This window comes from Pseudorca crassidens, chromosome 7 (assembly GCF_039906515.1).
Source record: "Pseudorca crassidens isolate mPseCra1 chromosome 7, mPseCra1.hap1, whole genome shotgun sequence".
Taxonomy (NCBI): Eukaryota; Metazoa; Chordata; class Mammalia; order Artiodactyla; family Delphinidae; genus Pseudorca; species Pseudorca crassidens.
This window is the reverse complement of record NC_090302.1, coordinates 55,103,849-55,124,048: the sequence shown is the minus strand read 5'-3', so window position 1 is coordinate 55,124,048 and position 20,200 is coordinate 55,103,849. Positions and strand designations below refer to the sequence as shown.

The 20,200-nt window shown below is 41.3% G+C and overlaps 1 protein-coding gene across 7 annotated transcripts in view; it reads left to right on the top strand.

Annotated features, from left to right (window-relative positions):
- The window catches only part of SPATA6L (spermatogenesis associated 6 like), a 62,583-nt gene that overhangs the window by 38,041 nt on the left and 4,342 nt on the right, over nucleotides 1-20,200 (top strand). For all 7 annotated transcript variants that reach the window (XM_067744291.1, XM_067744287.1, XM_067744286.1 and 4 more), the window contains 7 exons: nucleotides 2,739-2,816; nucleotides 5,266-5,505; nucleotides 7,581-7,683; nucleotides 10,402-10,436; nucleotides 11,181-11,377; nucleotides 17,351-17,444; nucleotides 18,540-18,642. In XM_067744291.1, coding sequence (XP_067600392.1) covers nucleotides 2,739-2,816; nucleotides 5,266-5,505; nucleotides 7,581-7,683; nucleotides 10,402-10,436; nucleotides 11,181-11,377; nucleotides 17,351-17,444; nucleotides 18,540-18,629 — 837 coding nt within the window. In that variant the 3' untranslated portion in view covers nucleotides 18,630-18,642. The remainder of the gene's footprint in view (nucleotides 1-2,738; nucleotides 2,817-5,265; nucleotides 5,506-7,580; nucleotides 7,684-10,401; nucleotides 10,437-11,180; nucleotides 11,378-17,350; nucleotides 17,445-18,539; nucleotides 18,643-20,200) is intronic.

Here is a 20,200-nt window from a genome sequence, read left to right as displayed (position 1 = left end):
ACTCTGTGCAGCAACTGGGCTCTTGTGTTTATAAGCCCAGAAATCTTGAGTCACCAGTCTGGGCCTAACACTGTTATGGGCGTACTGTGCATTCTAGAGGCAAAAAAAAAAAAAAAAAAAAAAAAAGAGGAGGGGGAGCTGAGGAGGTAGGTTGTGCCTGTGAGGACCTGTTCTGTAGACAAGATGAATATACAGGACTGAATGTGCATCGGAATGAATGAATGCACAGGAATCGCGCTGACTAGTTCATCCATGAAGCCCCCTGAGAGGTAGCATGAGGTAATGGAAAGAGGATGGTTTTTGCTGTCCAACAGAGTTTCAACTCTTGGCTCTACTGATCCCCAGCTGTGTGACATTGGACAGACTAACCTCTTCAAGCCTGTTTCCTCACATTTAAAGTGGGATATAATTGTCTACTACACAGGTTGTATGAGGATTAAATGAGATCGCACATGTGAAAGCCTCTAGGAGCACCTGGTACCTGTCTAAACATGCAGTGCATGTTGGTTCCTTTTCCCTCTAGGGCTTCGGCCGATGCAAATTCTTCTTGCAGGTACTTGGAGTATGTTATATAAGTGAAATGAGCTGTTAGCAACTGGAGGGAGAAGTCACTATGGGTGTGCCTGGAGGGGAGAGGGTTAGGCCAGGCTTCAAGAGACAGGTAGGATTTGGATGGGCAACAAGAAGGAAGGTAAAGTGCCCCCAGAACAAAGGGGTACCTGGCCAGGCGGTGTTCTCTGGGGGAGAGGAGAGCAAAGGGTCATGTTCAGAGGGGCTGCAGGTGACTGGATGGGGTCAATTGGAGACAGTGTAATTCAGCTCCAAGTCCTATCCCTGTTTTGACGTTTACAAGACATGTGACCTTGGGAAAATTGCTTAATATCTCTTTCTGCCTCAGTTTTTTTTAAAGAAACATAATTGTATTTTTTAAATATACAGTAAAATTGACTTTTTTTGATACACAGTTCTATAAATTTAACACATGTATAGATTTGTGAAACCACCATCATAATCAGGATACAGAACAGTTCCATCACTCCCCAAATCTGCCTCATGCTATCTCTTTATAGACACATCCTCCGCCATAATCCACTAATCTGTTCTCCGTCATTAAAACTTTGTTTCCTCTTGAGAATGTCACATAAATGGAATCACATAGTCTGTAACCACTCAAGACTGGCTTCTTTCACGTAGAACAATGTTTTTAAGATTCATCCATGTAGTTGTGTGTATCAGTAACTTGTTCCTTGTTATTACTGAGTAGATTCCATTATATAGATATACCATAGTTTATTCACCTATGAAGAACATTAGAGTTGTTTCAAGTTTTTGTCCAGTTCTCAGTTTTATCATTTATAAAGTGGGTTGATGTTAATAACTGTACTTTCCTTATAGCACTATGAGAATTAAGTAGGATAGGGTATATGTATGTGTATGTATATATATGTGTATGTATGTGTATGTATCACCATGTTTTAGATAGGATGGTACCGAGCAGAAAAAGAAGTATTGATCAATGAAACAAAATGAAGAGTTTGGAAATGAGTATAAATATTTTGTATGAGATATAAAGCATGTTTTCAAAGCAGGTAGGCAGGGAAGGAGAACTTCTATCCATCCCTCCCCCTAGGTAATCTCATTCAGTTCCATGGTCCAGTGTTTTAAATAGAGTAGCTAACTGCGGGGACACAAGTTGCAATGCCTGGATTCAATTACCAGCTCTGCCAGTACTAGCTGGACAAGTTGCTTAAATTCTCTGTACCTTAGCTCACACATCTACAAAGTGGAGATACTACTGGGACCAACCTCACAGGGTTGTTGTGAGGGTTAGATGAGTTAATATATATGCAAAGCCCTTTGGTTGGGCTCTGGCACATAATATGTAGTATTATATGTGTTTAGCTATTCTTATTATGTATGTATTTTATTTTCAGCTTTGTTGGTGTATAATTGACAAAACCTGTATATATTTAAGGTATACACCTTTATTTTTGTATATACATTGTAAAATAATTGCCACAATCAAGCTAATTTTTTTTTTTTTTTTTTTTTTTCGGCCGTGCTGTGTGGCTTGTGGGATCTTAGTTCCCTGACCAGGGATGGAACCTGGGCCCCGACAGTGAAAGTGCCAAGTCCTAACCACTGGACTGCCAGGGAATTCCCACAATCAAGCTAATTAACATATCCATCATTTAACATTGTAAACTGTTGTTTCTTTTCTTTTTTGTGGTGAAAATACTTAACATCCACCCTTTTAGAAGATTTCAAATATAAAATATAGTATTGTTAACTGTTGTCACATTGCTGTACATTCCACTTCTAGAATATGTTCATCTTGCCTAACTGAAACTTTGTATCCTCTAACATCTCCGCATTTCCCCCATCCTCCAGCTCCTGGCAACCAGCTTTCTATTAGCTGTTTCTATGAGTTTGTTTCAGATTGCACATATAAGTGAGACATGCAGTATTTGCCTTTCTGTGTCTGGTTTATTTCACTTAATATAGGGTCCTCTGTTTTCTTCTATGTTGTCACAAATGGCAGGATCTTCTTCTTTTGAAAGGCTGAATAATATTTCACTGTATATATATTCATTATGTATGTATTTTAGATAATGTGTGTAGATTATGCCAACTACAGAAAAGAGCATTCAGGTTCTCGGATGATTTCAAGTTAGTATAGGATGAGCAAAGACCCTCTTTCCATTTTATTTGTTTCTTTTATGCTGTTTTATTTTCAGGGCATTGCTCCCAAAATAGAGTTTTCTACGAGGACAGCCATCAGAGAACGTGTGTTTCTGCATAGACACAGATTTCTTGTAAGTATAATCGAGAATCCAGTGATAGAAATGATAGAAATTTTCTCCACAAATTTAAAGAATTTCAGCCTAAACTCGGTTTACCAAGTTTAGATGCAACTGGACAAACAGAAACCTGGAAACTTATTACTAGGTTTGAATTTCCATAGTTAAACTGTTTGTTCAGCCTGTCACATTAGAGTGAGTATGTTTGGCATGTATTCATCATGGCATAATTGGTGGAACAGAATGATCCAGAAGCTACAATCACAAGCTTGATGTGTCGTTTAGTTAGGTTTTGTTGTTGTTGTTCCATGACTTTTACTCTTGATTTTATCAACAGTAGTGTTTCCTTCTTTCCTGTGCTGAGGCTGAAGCTCAGAGTTGTATTTGTGGGCCACCTTTGGTAACAGTGAGGGTCTTGGGGCATCCATGAGCACTACCTTCATTTTACTCTCTTGTTCAGCCCTAATTTCCCCTTCACCCTGATTTCTTTCTGTTTTTGTTTTACCTTATTGTCCATAATTTTGCAACCGTGTAAAATCGTTTCTAAAATGATATAGAGAGTTAATGAATATAGTTTGTAGACCTCACCTGGAGTCCTAGAAAATGCCTTGAAAATGTGGGCTTTGGGTTAAGAGGTACTGAATGAGAAGGGTCACTAATCTGTGCAAGTCCATCGGTCCCCTGGGCACCATAACTCATAAATGGGAAGCCAGTGGTTAATTTTCAGGAAGGCAATAGCTGCTTTTTAGTCTCTCCTTATTTACCCACTGTTTTCTCCAATCTGTTTAAGTGTGCACAGTGATCTTTCAGTTTATTATTCTTTTTCTTCTACTCCACCATTTTAATCTTGTTTTAATCTCCTAATATAGGTCTTCCTATATTAACTTTTTTAAGTGTTAACTTTTAAAAATAATAGCTTTCATTGTTTTCCTATAACAAAAGTATCCCATTTATTTTATACAATTAGAAAATACAGATAAGAAAAAGGACAAAATAAAAATAACCTGTTATTCTTACTATCTAGAGATGAGCATGACTACTTTTTTGAATATATTCTTCTGTACACACACACACATACACATATTGTTTTAATTTTAGAAGATTAGGACCATACTACAATAATATGATATTATTTCATATCATATTTTCACTTTGAATGTCATGAACGTGTTCTCATGTCCTTAAGTATGCTTAAGCCAGGCAATTTTTCATGGCTTCATACCATGCCATTGTACAGAAGTACCATAATTTTTGGCAATTCATTTTTCTGTTGTTGGGTACTAAGCTGATATATTAGTCAGGGTCCAGTCTGGAAAACAAACCATACCTGTTACTTTAACAGAAAGATTTAATGTAAAAAAAAAAGAGGGCTAAACGAGGGTTGGAGGACTGAAAGGAAAAGGGGAACAGTGAAGTGATGGAGATAGTAACTACAGGAAGCAGCTTCCACCTCTAGCGTTGGGGGACCAAAGGGAAGAGGTTGGATCATCAAGAACATAGAAATTGGAGGAAGAAACCCCATAGAAAGGGCACCCAGACATGTGGGGAGGGGCTTCTCTCCCAGGTGTTTCCTCATGATTTCAGAGGGGAGACTCTGATGAGCTGGGACTCAGATCTCTAAGGAGGGACACTGCTCATTGCTGCTGTCCCAGGAGCTTGGAGGAAGGATCCTGTGGGGCTAGACTCAAATCTCTGAGCAAGGGGCTCTCTGGCCACCTGGTGCTGTGAGGCTAGTTTTGGATTATGATAGGAAAAAACTATAAACTGGAGCCATTTGCTGCTGTCAAGGTGAAGAATGGTTGCTGGGGTGATGCTGACAAGAACAGAATGCAAAACTGGAAGTCCCCAGTCCTTTCCTCCTCCTCTAGTCTTACGGTCTCCCTCTAGCGCCCTCTAGTGGTGGAGCCTAACAAAACAGCTGGAAAAACCGAAGGGGGTTTGCAGAGTGCCAGGTCCAGTATCATAAAGCTGAGTGTAGAAAGGTGGGTTTGGAGCTGAAAGGAAAGTGCTTACTCACCAATATAGTTGGTTTCTAATTTTTGAAGTGTTCTAAGAATTTCTGTAGCTATACATATAGCCATAATTATTTCCTTATAATAAATTCCTTGAAGTGAAATTGCTGGACCCAAGTTTATGCCAAATTCTCTCTCTCTCTCTCTCTCTCTCTCTCTCTCTCACTATATTTCTACATCTGTCAATCATCTGTCTATGATGGGGTGGGGGTGGGGGTATCTGATACTTTCCAACTTTCTCATAATGCAAATAAATCTCACTGCTAATAGTTGAAATATACTAGTGATACTAACCTGACCTGAAGAAAAATTTTAAAATGCCCTTCCTTAAGTTCATGTTTTATAAATCTGAGATGTTCAGTCTTCTACCTTAGTTAAAGTTCAATTAAACACAGTTATATTCTGATTGAGTTTTCTTCTTTAAAAATATTGTTTCTTTTTTGGGTTTTCAGGAAGAAAGATGTGAGTCACGAAGGCCTTTATCCACATCAAATGGACCAAAATTCCCCTTAAGTAGTATAAAGATGAAACCAAGGGAGAGTAATCTCGACAGACTGCCCCAAGGCATGCAGTCCCGGCCGCCCTCTCCATATTTCACCAGGCGTTTCTTTCAGGACCAGCCAGCTCAACTGAATCTTGGAGATAGTTTCAAAATACCTGGAGAAAGCAAACCTCCATTTGTAGTAAGACATGTGAGCCTCAAATTATTTTTCACAGTCCTTTGGAATGGTGAGGGTGTGAATGAGGGTGGAATAAAGGAAGGTTGGACCATGAAAACAAATGGGTAAGTAAGTAAATAGAGGAAACTCCAATTGAATGACAGCTATGATTAAATTATGTTCACTTCCTAGAGTCATTGTCAGGAAAGATGTCTTATGCAGAAGACTTGCTTAGTAAATGTCTGCCATCCCTATTTTTAATTTCTGAAAATTATTAATAGAGAGTGTTATCTACATATGATAACCTGCCACTGTCCAGAAAAATCAATGAACTGTCAGTGGTAGAAGATGCATATCAAAGGCTGGCATATACTCTGTACCAATCTGAAACCAAAGCCTCATCTGTTTTAAGAAAACTGGTTTGAGTTTTCTTAGTGAGGTCGTTGCTTAATGGCCACACTTTTAAGAGCAGGAAACATATGTTTGCAGGAAGATGCAATGATGTGCCACAGTCAAAGCCCTTAATTAAAGTTATTTTAGATTTAGCCCTCAGGAAATAGTAGGCAAATTCAATCACACTTGTTCTCATAGTCTCAAGATTTTTTGACTACTATAAAAGTAAAGGAAAATGTAGAAGAGTTCAAGACAAAAATTGCCCACAGGTTCACCAGAATAATAAAATCATTGTTTAATTTGATACATTTTCTTTTGCCTTTTTTTGGTATTCATAATGCCTTATTTTTTCCCACAAAGTTGTAATTATACTGTATATACCGATTTGTTTCTTGATATTTACAGTTAATATTACATTAAAAACACTTCCAGTATTAGTTCATATTTTTCATGAATACCATTCCACATTCTAGTTCATGACTTATTCTTCAGAATGTTAACTATTGATATTATTGTCAAGTTGATAATTTGACTTAATGATGATGTTTGTGCATTAGACACAAGAAATGAAGCATGGTAAATCTCAAAGGCAAGGTGCTTTTGAGATGACTGGATATAGAGTTGGTTTGTAGGTAGAACAGAGACGTTGTTTGGCTAGAAAGTACAGGATAGCTGTTTTCTTCATGGTGACCTGGGTAAAAATGTCTGGCAAAATCCAGCAATCACTCTTTAAACGTGGCTTCATACAAATATTGCTGAATTGAGTTTACTGAGTCTGATTTATATCATTTGACATAAATTTTTATAAAATACAACTTTAGTGTATGCCATTATGGGCTAAATAAGCTTAAAATCTTGGAAGGTTTCTTAGGGAATTAAAACTTGCTTGATACTTTTATTTAACGAATTCTTATACAGTCTTTACTAATGTGCCAAGCTCTTTCCTAAGTGCTCTTTTATTTAGCCAGATTTCCTGATATCTGAAGTTTAAGTAGCAGCATTAAAATGTAGAGGACCTGATGTTGTCAAGATTGTAAATTCTAATCAAAGTATTTCTTGAAGTAGATTGAAGAGTAATATTATAACATGCTTTCTTGAAATTTAAAAAAAAAAAAACAGAAATAAACAATGTTACAAAGAAACTCCAGCAACTCTATGTCGTACATATTCTGGAAGAGTCTCTATTTCAAGTATTTTGGCATGTTGTCCAGTGTAGGAAAATACGGTTACCTTAAGTAAAATAATACAGTCACCACTATTCTTTTTTTTCAAGAATATAGACACTCAGACTGGAAGGGGATGTGGAAGGCTGAAATGTCGCCTTGTGAAAATCCCTTGTCTTCAGGGAGGACCACACCTAGGCCAGTACTGCTCAGACTGTTTAGGAACATGAAACTCTGTCTGGTTCTAAAAGAATGTGAAGTAAATGTCACTTGCTGTTTTCTGGGCTGGAGCCTTACCAGTGGTTAGAATATGAGTTGTGCCTAGTGCTAGGCCATGTCTTCGTGTTCTAACCTCAGTGAAGGTAGGGACAGACAGGTTTCCCTATTGGGTATAACATTTTATATACTTGGAGACTGTGATTTAATCTGTTCCCAACCTCTTTTCTCACCTGCATGACTGTGACTGAGGGGGAGAAAGGCATTACAGGTAATGAGGAGAGGGTAATACAAGCTACAGTGGGTTCAAGTCTCATTCCTTTCCTTTCCTTTCAGGTGGACAGTGCAAAGCCCTTTGGTGAGAACAGTTCAGAGCATCATTCCCAGAAGTCTAGAAGAAAATCTGACTTTTCAAACTTTCCATTTCCAGTGAGAAGAGGTACTTGAGTTTCTTGTTATTCCTATACAGTTTCCCCATGGGAACGAATGCATTCTACCTACCTCTAAGTCTTCTTCATTCTGAGGAATCACATGTTTCTTTGGAAATTCAGGGCCTAATTCTCAGGTGCCCTCCCGCTGTGGAGTTTCCAGGGAGGGAGTTCCCATGAGCAGAGTCAGCTGAGAAGCTGTTTCAGAGTTCCCCTAGCTGTTGAAGGAGACTGCTCTGAGTAGTGTGACCACTGAGCGTGCTCTAGCTGTGGTTGTTCCCTGGCTGGGCTGGAAAAGCAGGGAGCACCTTGTCCTGGTGGAATCTTCTTGCTAAGGCACCACTGATAGCTAACATACAGGACTCTCCATTTCTCTGGATAGGAAGCAGCAGGGGATTGTCGGAGATCAGGAGATGCAACACTTACTTTACAAGATTCCATGTCAGCAAAGGAGGAGAGGCAATTTGTCTGAAGCAGTGAGGTTAAGGCAGGGGATCTCAAATGTTTAGATTTCAGTACCCTTTTGCATTAAGTATTATTGAAGACCCCAATGAACTTTGTGTATGCAGATGATATCTATCAATATTTAGTGTTAGAAATTAAAACTGAGAAATTTGTAAAATACAAGAATATACAAGCACACATTCCATTAACCATCAGAGTGGTGACATCATGACATATCATGTAGCTTTTGGAAAACTCCATTATACAGTTGTGAGAGAAAGAGAGTGAAAAAGAGATTAATATTAATAGGAGAACAGTTCTGATCTTGCAGAGCTCCTGAAAGGTCTTAGAGACCCATGGGGAGGCCCCTGGATCACACACTGAGAGGCACTGGGTTAAGGCCTCCCTGGGAGGCCTTTACTTTATGATTGAAATACATGAACCATGTCAATACTGAAGGTCAGGGCAGTGAATTTCAACTATTCCTGAATTAATAAAAATTCTTAGGCTAGAAAGGGATGGTGGTGGCCCATTCTCTTGACTCTTGGTGAGACTGGACCTGTACCATCCCTGACAACAGGGTTTCCTATGTTAGGCTGAAAGGTTTATACTTTTAAGGGGCTGCACATTCTCTTGTGGTAACTCAAGCCGGTGTCCTTGAATCACCGTGACTGTTCTACAGCAGCAAACCAAGGACAGAAGACAGGGTTTGAAGCAGAAAGTGCTTCATCACCTCTGACATTTAAGTCCTTTGGATTGAAAATCACCCATGTAGCCCATAAAAGCAGCACTGTCTTCCCCATTACTGTGAAATCAAGCAACAGGAAATGTCCTTTCCCAGGGAGGACATTTGGGCTTAATGCTAGCTCAATTACAACGGGACTCATATATCACATTGGTCTCAGCCTTTGTCTTTCTTAATCCTGGCAGGTGGACAACTAAGGTTCCAGAGAGGTTACAGAGTGTGTACAGGTCACACACCAAGTTTTTGGTGTACTTACATTTAGAGAAGAAGTTCAGACCTCGGGGCTCAGATCCTTGGAATCCCTGTAGCTTCCAAGCCAGACTTTTCCTTAGGTCACCTGTCAGCTCATTCATTCAGGCCTAAGGTAGAATAAAGCAGTGCTTCTCAAACTTCAGTGTGCATTCGAATCACCTGGGGATCTTGTTAAAGTGCAGATTCTGATTCCCTAAGGCTGGGGTGGGGCCTGGAATCCCTCTTTTCTAACAAGCTTCCGGGTGATACCGATGCAGCTGGTCCATGGACTACACTTTGAGAAGCTAGGAAACAAGGGCAAACTCCCCGTGAAAGGGAGTGTTCAAAAATCAGTAGCAAGGGGGTTCCTAGGCAACAAGGCAGATTTATGGTTATAGCTGAAAAGGGGCTAAGCATTACCAAGTCCCTGCTCAGCTGGGAGTTGGGTGGAAGAGAGCTTCTAGGACAAGATGCCCACACACCTATGTGCATGCCCAGAGGATATGACAATTAGCATGCTTTTAAAAATCCCTTTTTATATCTTTCTTCTTATTGCCAGTGGCATTGGGGAATCAGCAGACCCCTGTCACTGCCTAAGCCCCAGTCATGCTGGGGGAAGCCACAGTGGCCTTAGCATAGTCTTGCAAATACTCATTTCAAAAGCATTTTGAACCTGGAAAAATCCCATTTATTCTTGGTTTTATCTGTGTGTATTACTTCTAGTAATTCTTACCATTCTCTGGCATTAGGTCTATTTACTTATTATGATTACTTGGATAATCATAATGATTTACACTTTTGCTGTGTTGTTTTTCCAAGCTCTTATGTATTCATTTTTGTATCTACCTTGGACAAGTACACTCAAGAGTTTCTGCATAAGTAGGATTTTATGTAAACCAAATATAAAGGGAATGCCAGAAGAGGCAGAGGGTATGAATTTTACATTGAGCCAAATGGCTTTCTTTTAGGCCCTGGGCACCTGGGCAAATAAGAGTTTTCCAGGCTGCCCAAGGGCTACTGAAGTTATTGCTTCACTTTAGACTCCCGTTTACTCTTCCTGTATCCATACATGCTGTCATTAATATAACCTCATTGTTGACCTCAAGAGGACAGTAAAACTAATAGATAAATTGCGGTGACTTCAGGAAGACTTAAAGGTGATGGTATAATTTACAAGGGAGCATTTAAGTTCTCTGATAATTCATTCATTGTGTAATATTTTTGTACTGCTGTGGAATAAGTGTAACAGCAGCTTTAGGGGTAACTGGTAATAATGAGTCATTGAAACACCTGTTCCTCTTTCTTCTAGCTTCTTCTCTTGACAGCCTTGCAGCTAATGTAAAGGTAATTTTAGAAGTAGCATTTGTAAACTGATTTATTTCCAGCTGTCTAATGTCAATTATTGTGCTTTCTCCCATGAGTGGTGGAAAGTATATTTCTAGCTAATGCTGCTTATGGAATTCCTGTAGTTTAACTTGAGTTGCTTTGCTTTAGTTGGTTTATTCCCCTCACATAAACTCTTTTCATTTGTAGGATGAATCACCAGTGAGGGTGTATGTAGGCCCAATATCTACTCTATCAGTAGGGATTTTCATTACTCTTTCTCTAGTCGAGTACCTTTTTATATGCGATGGTAAATCACTTGTTCTTAAAGTTTGATTGGTTTATTCACGTGAAGGTGCAGACTTCCATGTTACAACATGAGAATGGATATATGCAAAGAAAATGGAGTACACTGAGCTTCCTTTGCCATAGCAGTTAAATATGTCGTCTAAAAAATTATGTCTTTCCCAAACCCAATAATCTCCAATCCTCACAAACCAAAGCTCAGAGCATGAGTTGATTTTGGCTTGTGAATATATGCCAAATGTACAGAATTTTGGTTATCTTTCCTTGCCCTTGACTGCTGAGCATTTTGTCTCTAGTCTTCTCTATTCCCACCCCTCTTTTATTTGCAGGAGATCCCTGCGGCAGGTATTCTATCATCTTGCCCCCAGTTCTCTTCCCTGTCCCACCCGGCCCCCAGCTCTAAATTAAGCAAACCAAAGCAAAAACTACAACTAACGATTAATGCACATTGTCACTCAGGTTATCAAAGAGCCAGATGAACGGATTGTTTTAAGGAATGAATCACCATTATCGTTAGATTCAAGTAAGTTTGGAAAGCCCTCGGCCAGTTACAGTCATCAAGGGGATGCCGATTTCCACTGGGAAACTTCATTTGCCACCTCCCAACACTCCAGAACTCCCAGCCCTCTTCTGGATCAGCCCCTTCTCCGAGAAAGGTCAGCAGCAAGCACCCATCTCTTTGCTAGAAGAGTGCCTTGTGGTCTGGCAGGAGTAAAGTCAGGTCACTTCATCAGTTTGCTTCCTTAGGAATATTCAGCTGGGGACACCTTGATATGAAAAATTATTATTCCTTGAAAAATAATCCCAAAAGTAAGAATTGAGACTTTTCTCTTACCCTGGAAAGCATATCTCAGAATGCTTGTTGAAAATGGGACAGACAGCTAACTTGGCATAGGTACTATTTATCTATCCATTATTATCGGTCATAAATTTTAGAACTCAAGCTTTTGGTTTCACCAGTATAAAAGAACTCACTATCGAAAGTTTAGAAATTATAGACAAATGAAAAGGAGTGAAAAAAAAAATCACCTATAGTCCTGCCACCCAAAGACAAGCATGATTAATATGTGGGTGTATTTTCTTTCTCTTTTTCTAGACATGGTTTGTTGGCTTGTTTATATTATTGTCACACACACACACACACAAACCCACAATTGCCTATGTCTGGAGGGCAGGCCAGAGATTGAGAGCAGGAAACTTTATTTTCCAAACTGCGCTCCCAGCTGATGTGACTAACCATCCGGTTTGCCCCAGACTGTCCTAATTTTAACCCTGACAATCCTGCATTCTGGGAAACTTCTTGGTCCCAGGCAAACCAGGACAGTTGGTCACAACTCCAGTGAAGTAGCACAAAAGATAATAGTTTTAAGATAGTTGTTTTGAATGAAAGATAGGCCAGTCTTGGGCTTCCCTGGTGGTGCAGTGGTTGAGAGTCCGCCTGCCGATGCAGGGGACACAGGTTCGTGCCCCGGTCCGGGAAGACCCCACATGCCGCGGAGTGGCTGGGCCCGTGAGCCATGGCCGCTGAGCCTGTGCGTCCGGAGCCTGTGCTCCGCAACGGGAGAGGCCACAACAGTGAGAGGCCCGCGTACCACAAAAAAAAAAAAAAAAAAGATAGGCCGGCCTGCTTTTCCCTGCATTGTTAGTGATGAGAATAAGAAATCTCCACATAAAAATAATACAGTTGCTAACAAAGAGACTTGTAGTAAATATCCCAGAACAAAAGTGGCACTGAATTTTTAGTAGGAATTATAAGAAAGTGACAATGCATTCTTAGACATTTTTCAAAAATGATAGAATACCTTTATATTAAAATGGACTTGAGGAAACCAAGTAAAATATTTTGATAAAATCTACTAAGTAATGGTGAGTCCTTGATTAGTTACTGTATTGGAAGAAAATAACACAACGTAGATTTTTAAAAATTGGCCTTGGCTCCCAGAGACACGTGGTGAGAGACACATTTACACCCGTCTCTGGGCCTGGTCTCCCTTCTCTTCTGGCTTCTTCTCTTTCTACCAGCCTGCAGCTTAACAGGTGGACAGAGCAGGTAGGGGGTTACCCCAGATGTAAAGACTTAGAATTTATTTTAAACAGAGAAGGGGAGGAACCTTCAACTGGTGGTAGTCAGGACACTTGAGCTCTGCTCAACCTGTCTCCAAGTGCTGTGTGATCTCACACAAGTACTCAGCCTTTTAGACCTTAGTTTCCTCATCTGTAAAAGGGGTTTAGTGATCAAAGATCCATCCTCTTGCAGCCCAAAGTGCTTCTTTGCTGCCAGAACTGGAAGAAGCTCATGGATTTTGCCCATGTGCCTTGTTTTCGTACATCACCCAAACTCCTTATAATCAGCATAGCAAGCTTTTCTGAGGGACTGAATTGAGCATCCATTTATTGATAACCTATTATGTGCAGTGTATGTGATCGTGACACATCCTGGCTTCCCAGTGGCTCACACACTAGACGGGGTGGCAGGCATACCCCCATGTCACTAAATTTGAGATGGATTATGATGTGCACTTAACAGAAGTATAATCAAAATGTAGGGGAAAGGCAGAGCAAGAGGAGGTTAATTCCATTAGGAAGGAGATCTAGGAAGGCCTCGTTTCTTTTTAAATAACTTTGTTAGATGGTTTATGCATTCATTCAACCAGTCTTTCCTGAGTATCTTTATGCAGCAGGACAGTAATTCTCAACTCTGGCTCACTGAAGAATTGCCTCATATTGAGTCAGAATCCTTGAGATTAGTACTGGGTGTGTGGAGGGGAATGTAGTATCTCTGTGATTAAAAGTGTGCCTCACCAATTATACCTCAATTTAAAAAAAAGACACATGAAGAATCAGTTACCAATTCATGGCACTTAGTAGACATTCAATAAATACTTGCTGACACAAGGGAAAAAAACAGTGCCTCAGAAGGAAAACAGGATTGATAGTCAACCTGCTAGTCCTGGAATAGAAATGCTAACATTTAAGACATTTCTTCTGATCTCTGAGAACTTGCAGAAGATGTTAAAAAAAAAAATGTACACAGAGAGTTTTCTACAAGGCAGAACTTTGAGAACAGTACAGACCAAATGCTATCAGAGTATAAAGGAGAAGGAAAGTACTCTGGAATGTTTTATGGAGGAGGTGGCATTTTCATGGGGGCCCAGAGGGGAGGGGATTGGATTGTGATAGTTAATGGAGGGGAGGGATGGGAGGTGAGAAGGCAGCGGGTGCTGTCAGGTTCTAAAAGTTAGAGCAGGCTTGGGGAGAAGTGGGTGCCAAGGCTGAGGGTCTGAGGGGGACTGTGGAAACCAAGCTAAGGAATTTGGGCTCAGTTGGAAGGCAGTGGGGAGCTTTTGCAAGTCATTCACAGGAATTAGCACAGTTGACTGTAGAATGATGACTCTGGCTGCAGACCAGAGTTTTAATCATTTATCTCTGATGAGTCAGCAAATTCTCTGTCCAAAGTCACTCTAAACTGATAAGTTTGGAACTAATCAAACTATGAATTTGTAAATAAGGTGACAAAGTATAACATGGTCACACAAAGTCTATCTGGTTTGCCCAAGACTGTCCTGGTTATAGCTGAAAGTCCTGCACTGTGGGAAACCTCTTAGTTCCAGGCATCCAGGAGAGCTTGTCACCTTAACCTCCAGGGAAGTGGCACTGAAGATAATAATTTTAAGGCAGCTGCTTTGAGTAAAGGATATCCCTTTGTATCCTTGGGGAAGAATCCATTCCCCATTGACCTCAGTGTAGCCCCTGTGGAAGAATCCATTCCCCGTTGACCTCACAGAGGTAGCCCTTGGAACACTAGGTGTTACTGTTATCGAACCAGGTTCGTTTGCCCTATGCACAACAAGCCAAATGCTGAGGTGCAGAGAAAGTTTATTCACAACGCAGCCAAGTAAGGAGATGGGAGAACAAGTCTCAGCTCCACCTCCCCAAAGGCAAGGGGCTTGAGATATTTATGGGATAAAGAAGCAGGGTGGTCTTAGGCATGAGGAAATGTGATTGGAGGTAGAGAAAAGGTGAAGTAATCGGTACTTTGCCCAGGCATATCTGGGTTACATCCTTCTTCATGGGATGCATGTTCAAAAATGGAGGTACTTAGCATGATCTGAGGGTGGAGTTTTTGGCCCTCTGAAGTCAAAAAATTGTTCATCAGATAACTGTGCAGACACAGTTTTAGGGTTAGTTATCCCAACCAGTCTTAGCCAGCTTGAACTAGACAGGATCCAACTCCATGTTCTTGTAAAACAACTTAAGCCCACCATTACTATAGTGACCTGTGATGTCAGAGGCTTTATCTATAGGGACGGTTAAGAAGTCTTGTGATATATTACCCTAGGCTATGTGAAGCTTGGAGGGTATGCAAATAAAGAAAGGAAAAAAGAATAAAAACAACTAAAGCAAGCTTAATCAGTAAAGGCAGTTTGTAAGAAGAGGGGTTTTTAACAAGCTGCTTCCTTATCTTCTGTAAGTCAAGCTCAAGAATTTCTGGTAGTCAACCATAAGGGGCGTAGTTTCACTACCAGTGCTTAGGCTCTGCCTCACTCACCGTTCTTTTCACATGAGCCACTGGGACCAGTCTCCCTCTGTTCAGATCACAGAAGTGCATGAGAAATACCTTTTGAGTTTCTGCTGACTTAATACTGAAATCAGCAAGGGCCAAGTTTGCAAGGATGAGATGCGAGGCAAGTTTTGGAGTGAGAATCAGCCCAAGGTTTTAATGGAGGAAGTGGAAAACCCTTTTAACTAGCAGCATGGGAAATGGTAGTCCCAAACGTGGGAGAAACACTCTCAAGCCGGTTGGTTCCCTAGCTCCAGTGTCCGGATAGAGTCACATCCCTTCAGCATCCATCCTCAGTTCAGCATCCATCCGCAGTTGTCCCACTGCACAAGGAGGCAGAGCACTGCTCTTGCCTGTTGACTCATCATTCTCAGAGGTCTTCAAATATAGTGTTGATTGTATATAGTAATAAGGGTAACAAGTGTACGGATAATTCTGGCACTGGTTACTCAAGACCAATGAAAAAGCATTTGCAGTGTCCATTTGGTGGCTATTTTTAAATGCCAATTTTATTTATAGCTTCAAAATATTTCTATTCCTTCATCTTAAAAATTCTTAGAGGAGTGTAGAAATGATGTACCTGGCCTTTTCTTAAACATGGGCAGTGCTTTTGGTGGTTCGTTCATTTGCTGTGAGTCATTTTCCTGGGTTGGTAATGGATTTGTGTAGATCCAGTCATTCTCTTGGTCTTGTCTCCCTGGAAACCAGAGGGTACATGCTTGTTACAGGGAGCCAGGATGGGTGGCCTGGATGTGGGTCCCAAACCAAGCAGAGGGGCAACTGCACAGGGACTCATTAGTGTGGTGGCCATAACAACAACTGGATTGATTCTCACATGTTTCTGTCATTTCCAGTGTTTACTGTATATTAGTTAAAGAGAACGATTTTATCCAAATTGCTAAAAGTTTTAGGCATTTTAAGAAAACAATATCTGTGCTTTTCATAATCAAACTGCAAATTCTGCCTCAACTTAAGAATTGGTACTCACTTCCCTCCCCAAAATGAATGAATGAATGGATGAATTCAGTCACTCAAGAAATATGTATTAAATTCCTACTGTGGTATTCAAAGCCCTGAGATGAGCTATTAGCCCAAGAGGCTCAGTCCCAATTTCAGTCTAGGAGGAGAGACAGACATTAACCAAATAATGACAAAATGTCCACTGGGGGAAGTGCTATGAATGAGAGGTGAATGGATTCCAAGTGCATGAAATAGGGAAGCCGGCTCCCTCTACAGCAGGGGTCCCCAACCCCCCCGGGCCACGGACCGGTACCAGTCCATGGCCTGTTAGGAACCGGGCCGCACAGCAGGAGGTGAGTGGCGGGCGAGCAAGCGAAGCTTCATCTGCCGCTCCCCGTCGCTCGCATTACCGCTTGAACTCCCCCCCACCCAACCCCGGTGCCAAAAAGTGTCTTCCACAAATCCGGTCCCTGGTGCCAAAAAGGTTGGGGACCACTGCTCTACAGGAAGGGGCTCAGGAAGGATCTTCCTGAGAAATCAGTAACTGAATTGAGCTCTGAAGGTGGGTAGGACTCAACATGAGTGGGGATGGGGCTTGGGGGTGGCAGCATTCTACCCGAGGGAGCAGTGCTGGCAAGTGCCTATGGAAGGGAGAAAATGCAGCCTGTTTGAGGAACTGAAAGACACTGAAAGATCTGTGGTTAAGTTTGGGTCTGGGTGGCCTAAAGTAAATGACACATAAAAAACACCTGGTAGAAAAGTTGGGATTAAATTTTGTATTAAAAATTTTGGGGTTACATGTTTTAAAAGTAAAAGCAGGATTTGTTCTTTAGAGAAATATCTAAAATACACAGTAAATTACAAAGAAGAAAAGAGTCACACACCCTGACACACACCACTTTTAACATCTTGGTTGTTTTTATTCCCAGTGCTTTTCCTATATCTAGGCTTAATAAAGACATTGAAACCATGCTATGCACACTGTTTTGCATGTTGCTGCTTTTTTTTCTCACCTTTAAGTTATAAATATCGACCCTTATTGTTATGCACTCTAAGTGTCCTTTTTATCAGCTGCATAATACTCCACCCTGTTTACTCTGTTGAGCAGGTTCCACCCTGCGTCCCAGTCCATGTGGAAGAAGATCCACGAAAGGGTCTGCAGTCGTCTGACGTCCCACAGATCTCAGCAACACCTAAACAAGGTCAGGGCTTCTGATGGAATTAGATCTTTGCTGACAAAATAATATGGGGACTGGGTCTCACAGTCTAGCAGGGGAGACAGACATTAATCAAGTAACCACAGAAATAAATGTAAAATTGTGATGCTCATCAAGGAGGTTACATGGTATCCTGAGAGTGTATGAAAAGGAGTATTGGACTTGGTTGGCAGTCAAGGCAGGCTTCCCTGAGGAAGAGACAGTGGAGCTTCAATCTGAGTGATGAGTAGTAGCTACGAGTGATGAGTAGCAGCTACTTTGGAGAACAGCACACATCAAGCAGAGGTCCTACAGCAAGAGGGAGCGTTGTCCTGTCAAAGAACTTAGAGAAGATAGTGTAACTGGCCCGAAGCACATTTCCTTCTGCTCTGGACAGGAATCCCTGTCCAGGGAAGAATCTAGGGACGTGTGTGGTCTGCATGAGCTCACAACATGGCAAAAAGTTTTCCTCAAAGTGAATAAGGTGTTTTTCACTGTTTGACTTTTATGGGGGTGAGGGGAGTGTTTCTGATCCATAGATAGATAAACCCAGCACTTTGTCTACTGCAGATGTACAGCCATTAGCTGTGACCTGTCACCAGTTCAAAAAAATTCAAATGGAAGGTTGACAGTGCCCCCTCTGGTTGGATTTAACTATACCATGTAGTTGAATTGGTCATCTTGACTTATTTAAATGCTGGCATTTAAATGAATTATTTAAATGAATATTGATTCCCCTAATCACCAGGGTCGTGGATTACTTTACGTCTGTCTGCACAGTCATTTGCTTTGCTTTGTTAATTCGTAGTTTTTTCAAGTAAGGGAATCCCTTTAAAATGTAAAAAGAAGAAAAGGAAGAAAGGGAAGAGGGAGGGGGCTTGGGAGAGAAGAAGGAAGAGGAAAGAAAGAAAGAGCGATAAAGGGAAGGAGGGAGGGGGAAAAAAGGAATAGTATCTGTATACACACATGTATCATGAACACAATATATACGGCATATATGGGATTCATAGACCTCTTAAATGCAAAACTACACATCCAGATATCCTTGATCTGTATTACATTATGAGTAATGCAATTGCTGGATTTGTTTTTGTTATATAGGAAGACTCCATCTTTGAAGTAAAGAATATCCTTGAAAGACCAAACTACCCTCTGAAGAAATATCCGGTGCATAAACAGAGATATTTTTAAACTGCTGTCCTGTGTAAGTAAGCAGCTTAAGTGCTTCTTGTTGATTTGCTCAAATAATTTCAGCTTCCTGCTACCATATAAAGTACCTAGAAAATGTGGCGGACAGGAGTCAAGGAGGAGATAAGAGCCACATTCTTCCTTCAGACAGCACATATGCGGGTCTGCCAGCAGTCTTGCCTCTTGTATGCTCCCCCTACCCCCTTACCTAATGGTCCCTCTTTCAGCTCCTCAAACACAGGCTCCTTCCGGCTGTGGGGCCTTTGCATGTGCTCTCTGACTGGAATACTTCTTCCTGACCCTGTATGGGTCACTCTCTTTACCTTTCGGGTCTCATGACTTTCCATGACACCCCCTCCTGCTCTGAGGTACACCTTTTTAGCCCTCTGCAGTTTTCTTTCATACAGTATGACACAGTTTGTTGTTATATTTTTATGTGGGTTGATTGCTTAAAGGTCTGCTCCTTCTACTTGAATGACACCTTCCCGAGGTCAGGGACTCTGCCGTCCTGCTCACTATTTTACAGCCGGAATTACAGTGGGATCCCATTTCACTTAGGTGAACTGAACCACACATGCCAGGTGTGTGCCCTGAACAAGAGCCTTCCTTCCCTCCACCACCCTGTCGCCACCCTTGCATCAGATGACCTTCCACTGCGGTTGGTGCTCAGTAAATATTTTTTTGTGGGAGGCTGTTGAACGAGGTGATGAGGCAACTCTTGAATTCAGGTGTGTGGTAAGAAGTTTGACATTTTCAGGGCTGTCGTCATTTCTCAGGTTTTCTCTTCTTTCCCTTCCTACCCAGGCCCAGCATAAGAATAGCTCTTCCTTTTTAAGTGCTTCCTGAGTGCCAGGAACTGGCCCGAATACTTCACTTGTATTAAATGAACTAATATTTAATTATCACAACAACTCTGTGAAGTAGGTACTATCACCAGTTCCATTTCATAGATAGGGAAACTGAGGCAAGGGGAGGTTAAGTGCCTTGCTCAAGGTAACATGGCTAGTGAATGGCTCAGCTGCTGTCTGAAGCCAGGTGATCTGGCTTTTAACCATTACATTCCATTGTTCTCCAAAACTGGAGTGTGTGATAGGAGAACCCTGGGGAGAAAGAGCAGAGCCCTTTGGAACCTAAGCAGAATCGGTGGACATTGCCCTTGAACATCCCCCAGAGAGTCCTATGGTGTTGTATCATGTAGTCCCTCATTCTAGCAACATCAAGATAATTAACGAATCTTTTTAAACAATAAAGGAGTGTGGGATGATGTGCTAGGTTTTCACTGTCCTCAGGCTCCTGAAATTCTGGTTTGAGGGTCATTCATGCTTTAGGGCACACATCGCCTTGCCCAGGGCTGGCCAGGATTTCCCGCCTTCAGCACAGAGGAATGTGGAGGACAGCTCAGTAATTTCCCACTTTGCAGGCTTCTACCTTAGAACGTTCTGCTTGGTAGATTAAGGGATGGCTTCTGGGCCACATAATCTCCGGTTGCCAAAATAGTCATCTAGGCAGTTATTAGGTGTTTATACGGAACACAGCCCACTTAATTACCACTTAGGGAACGTGGCCCACGTAAT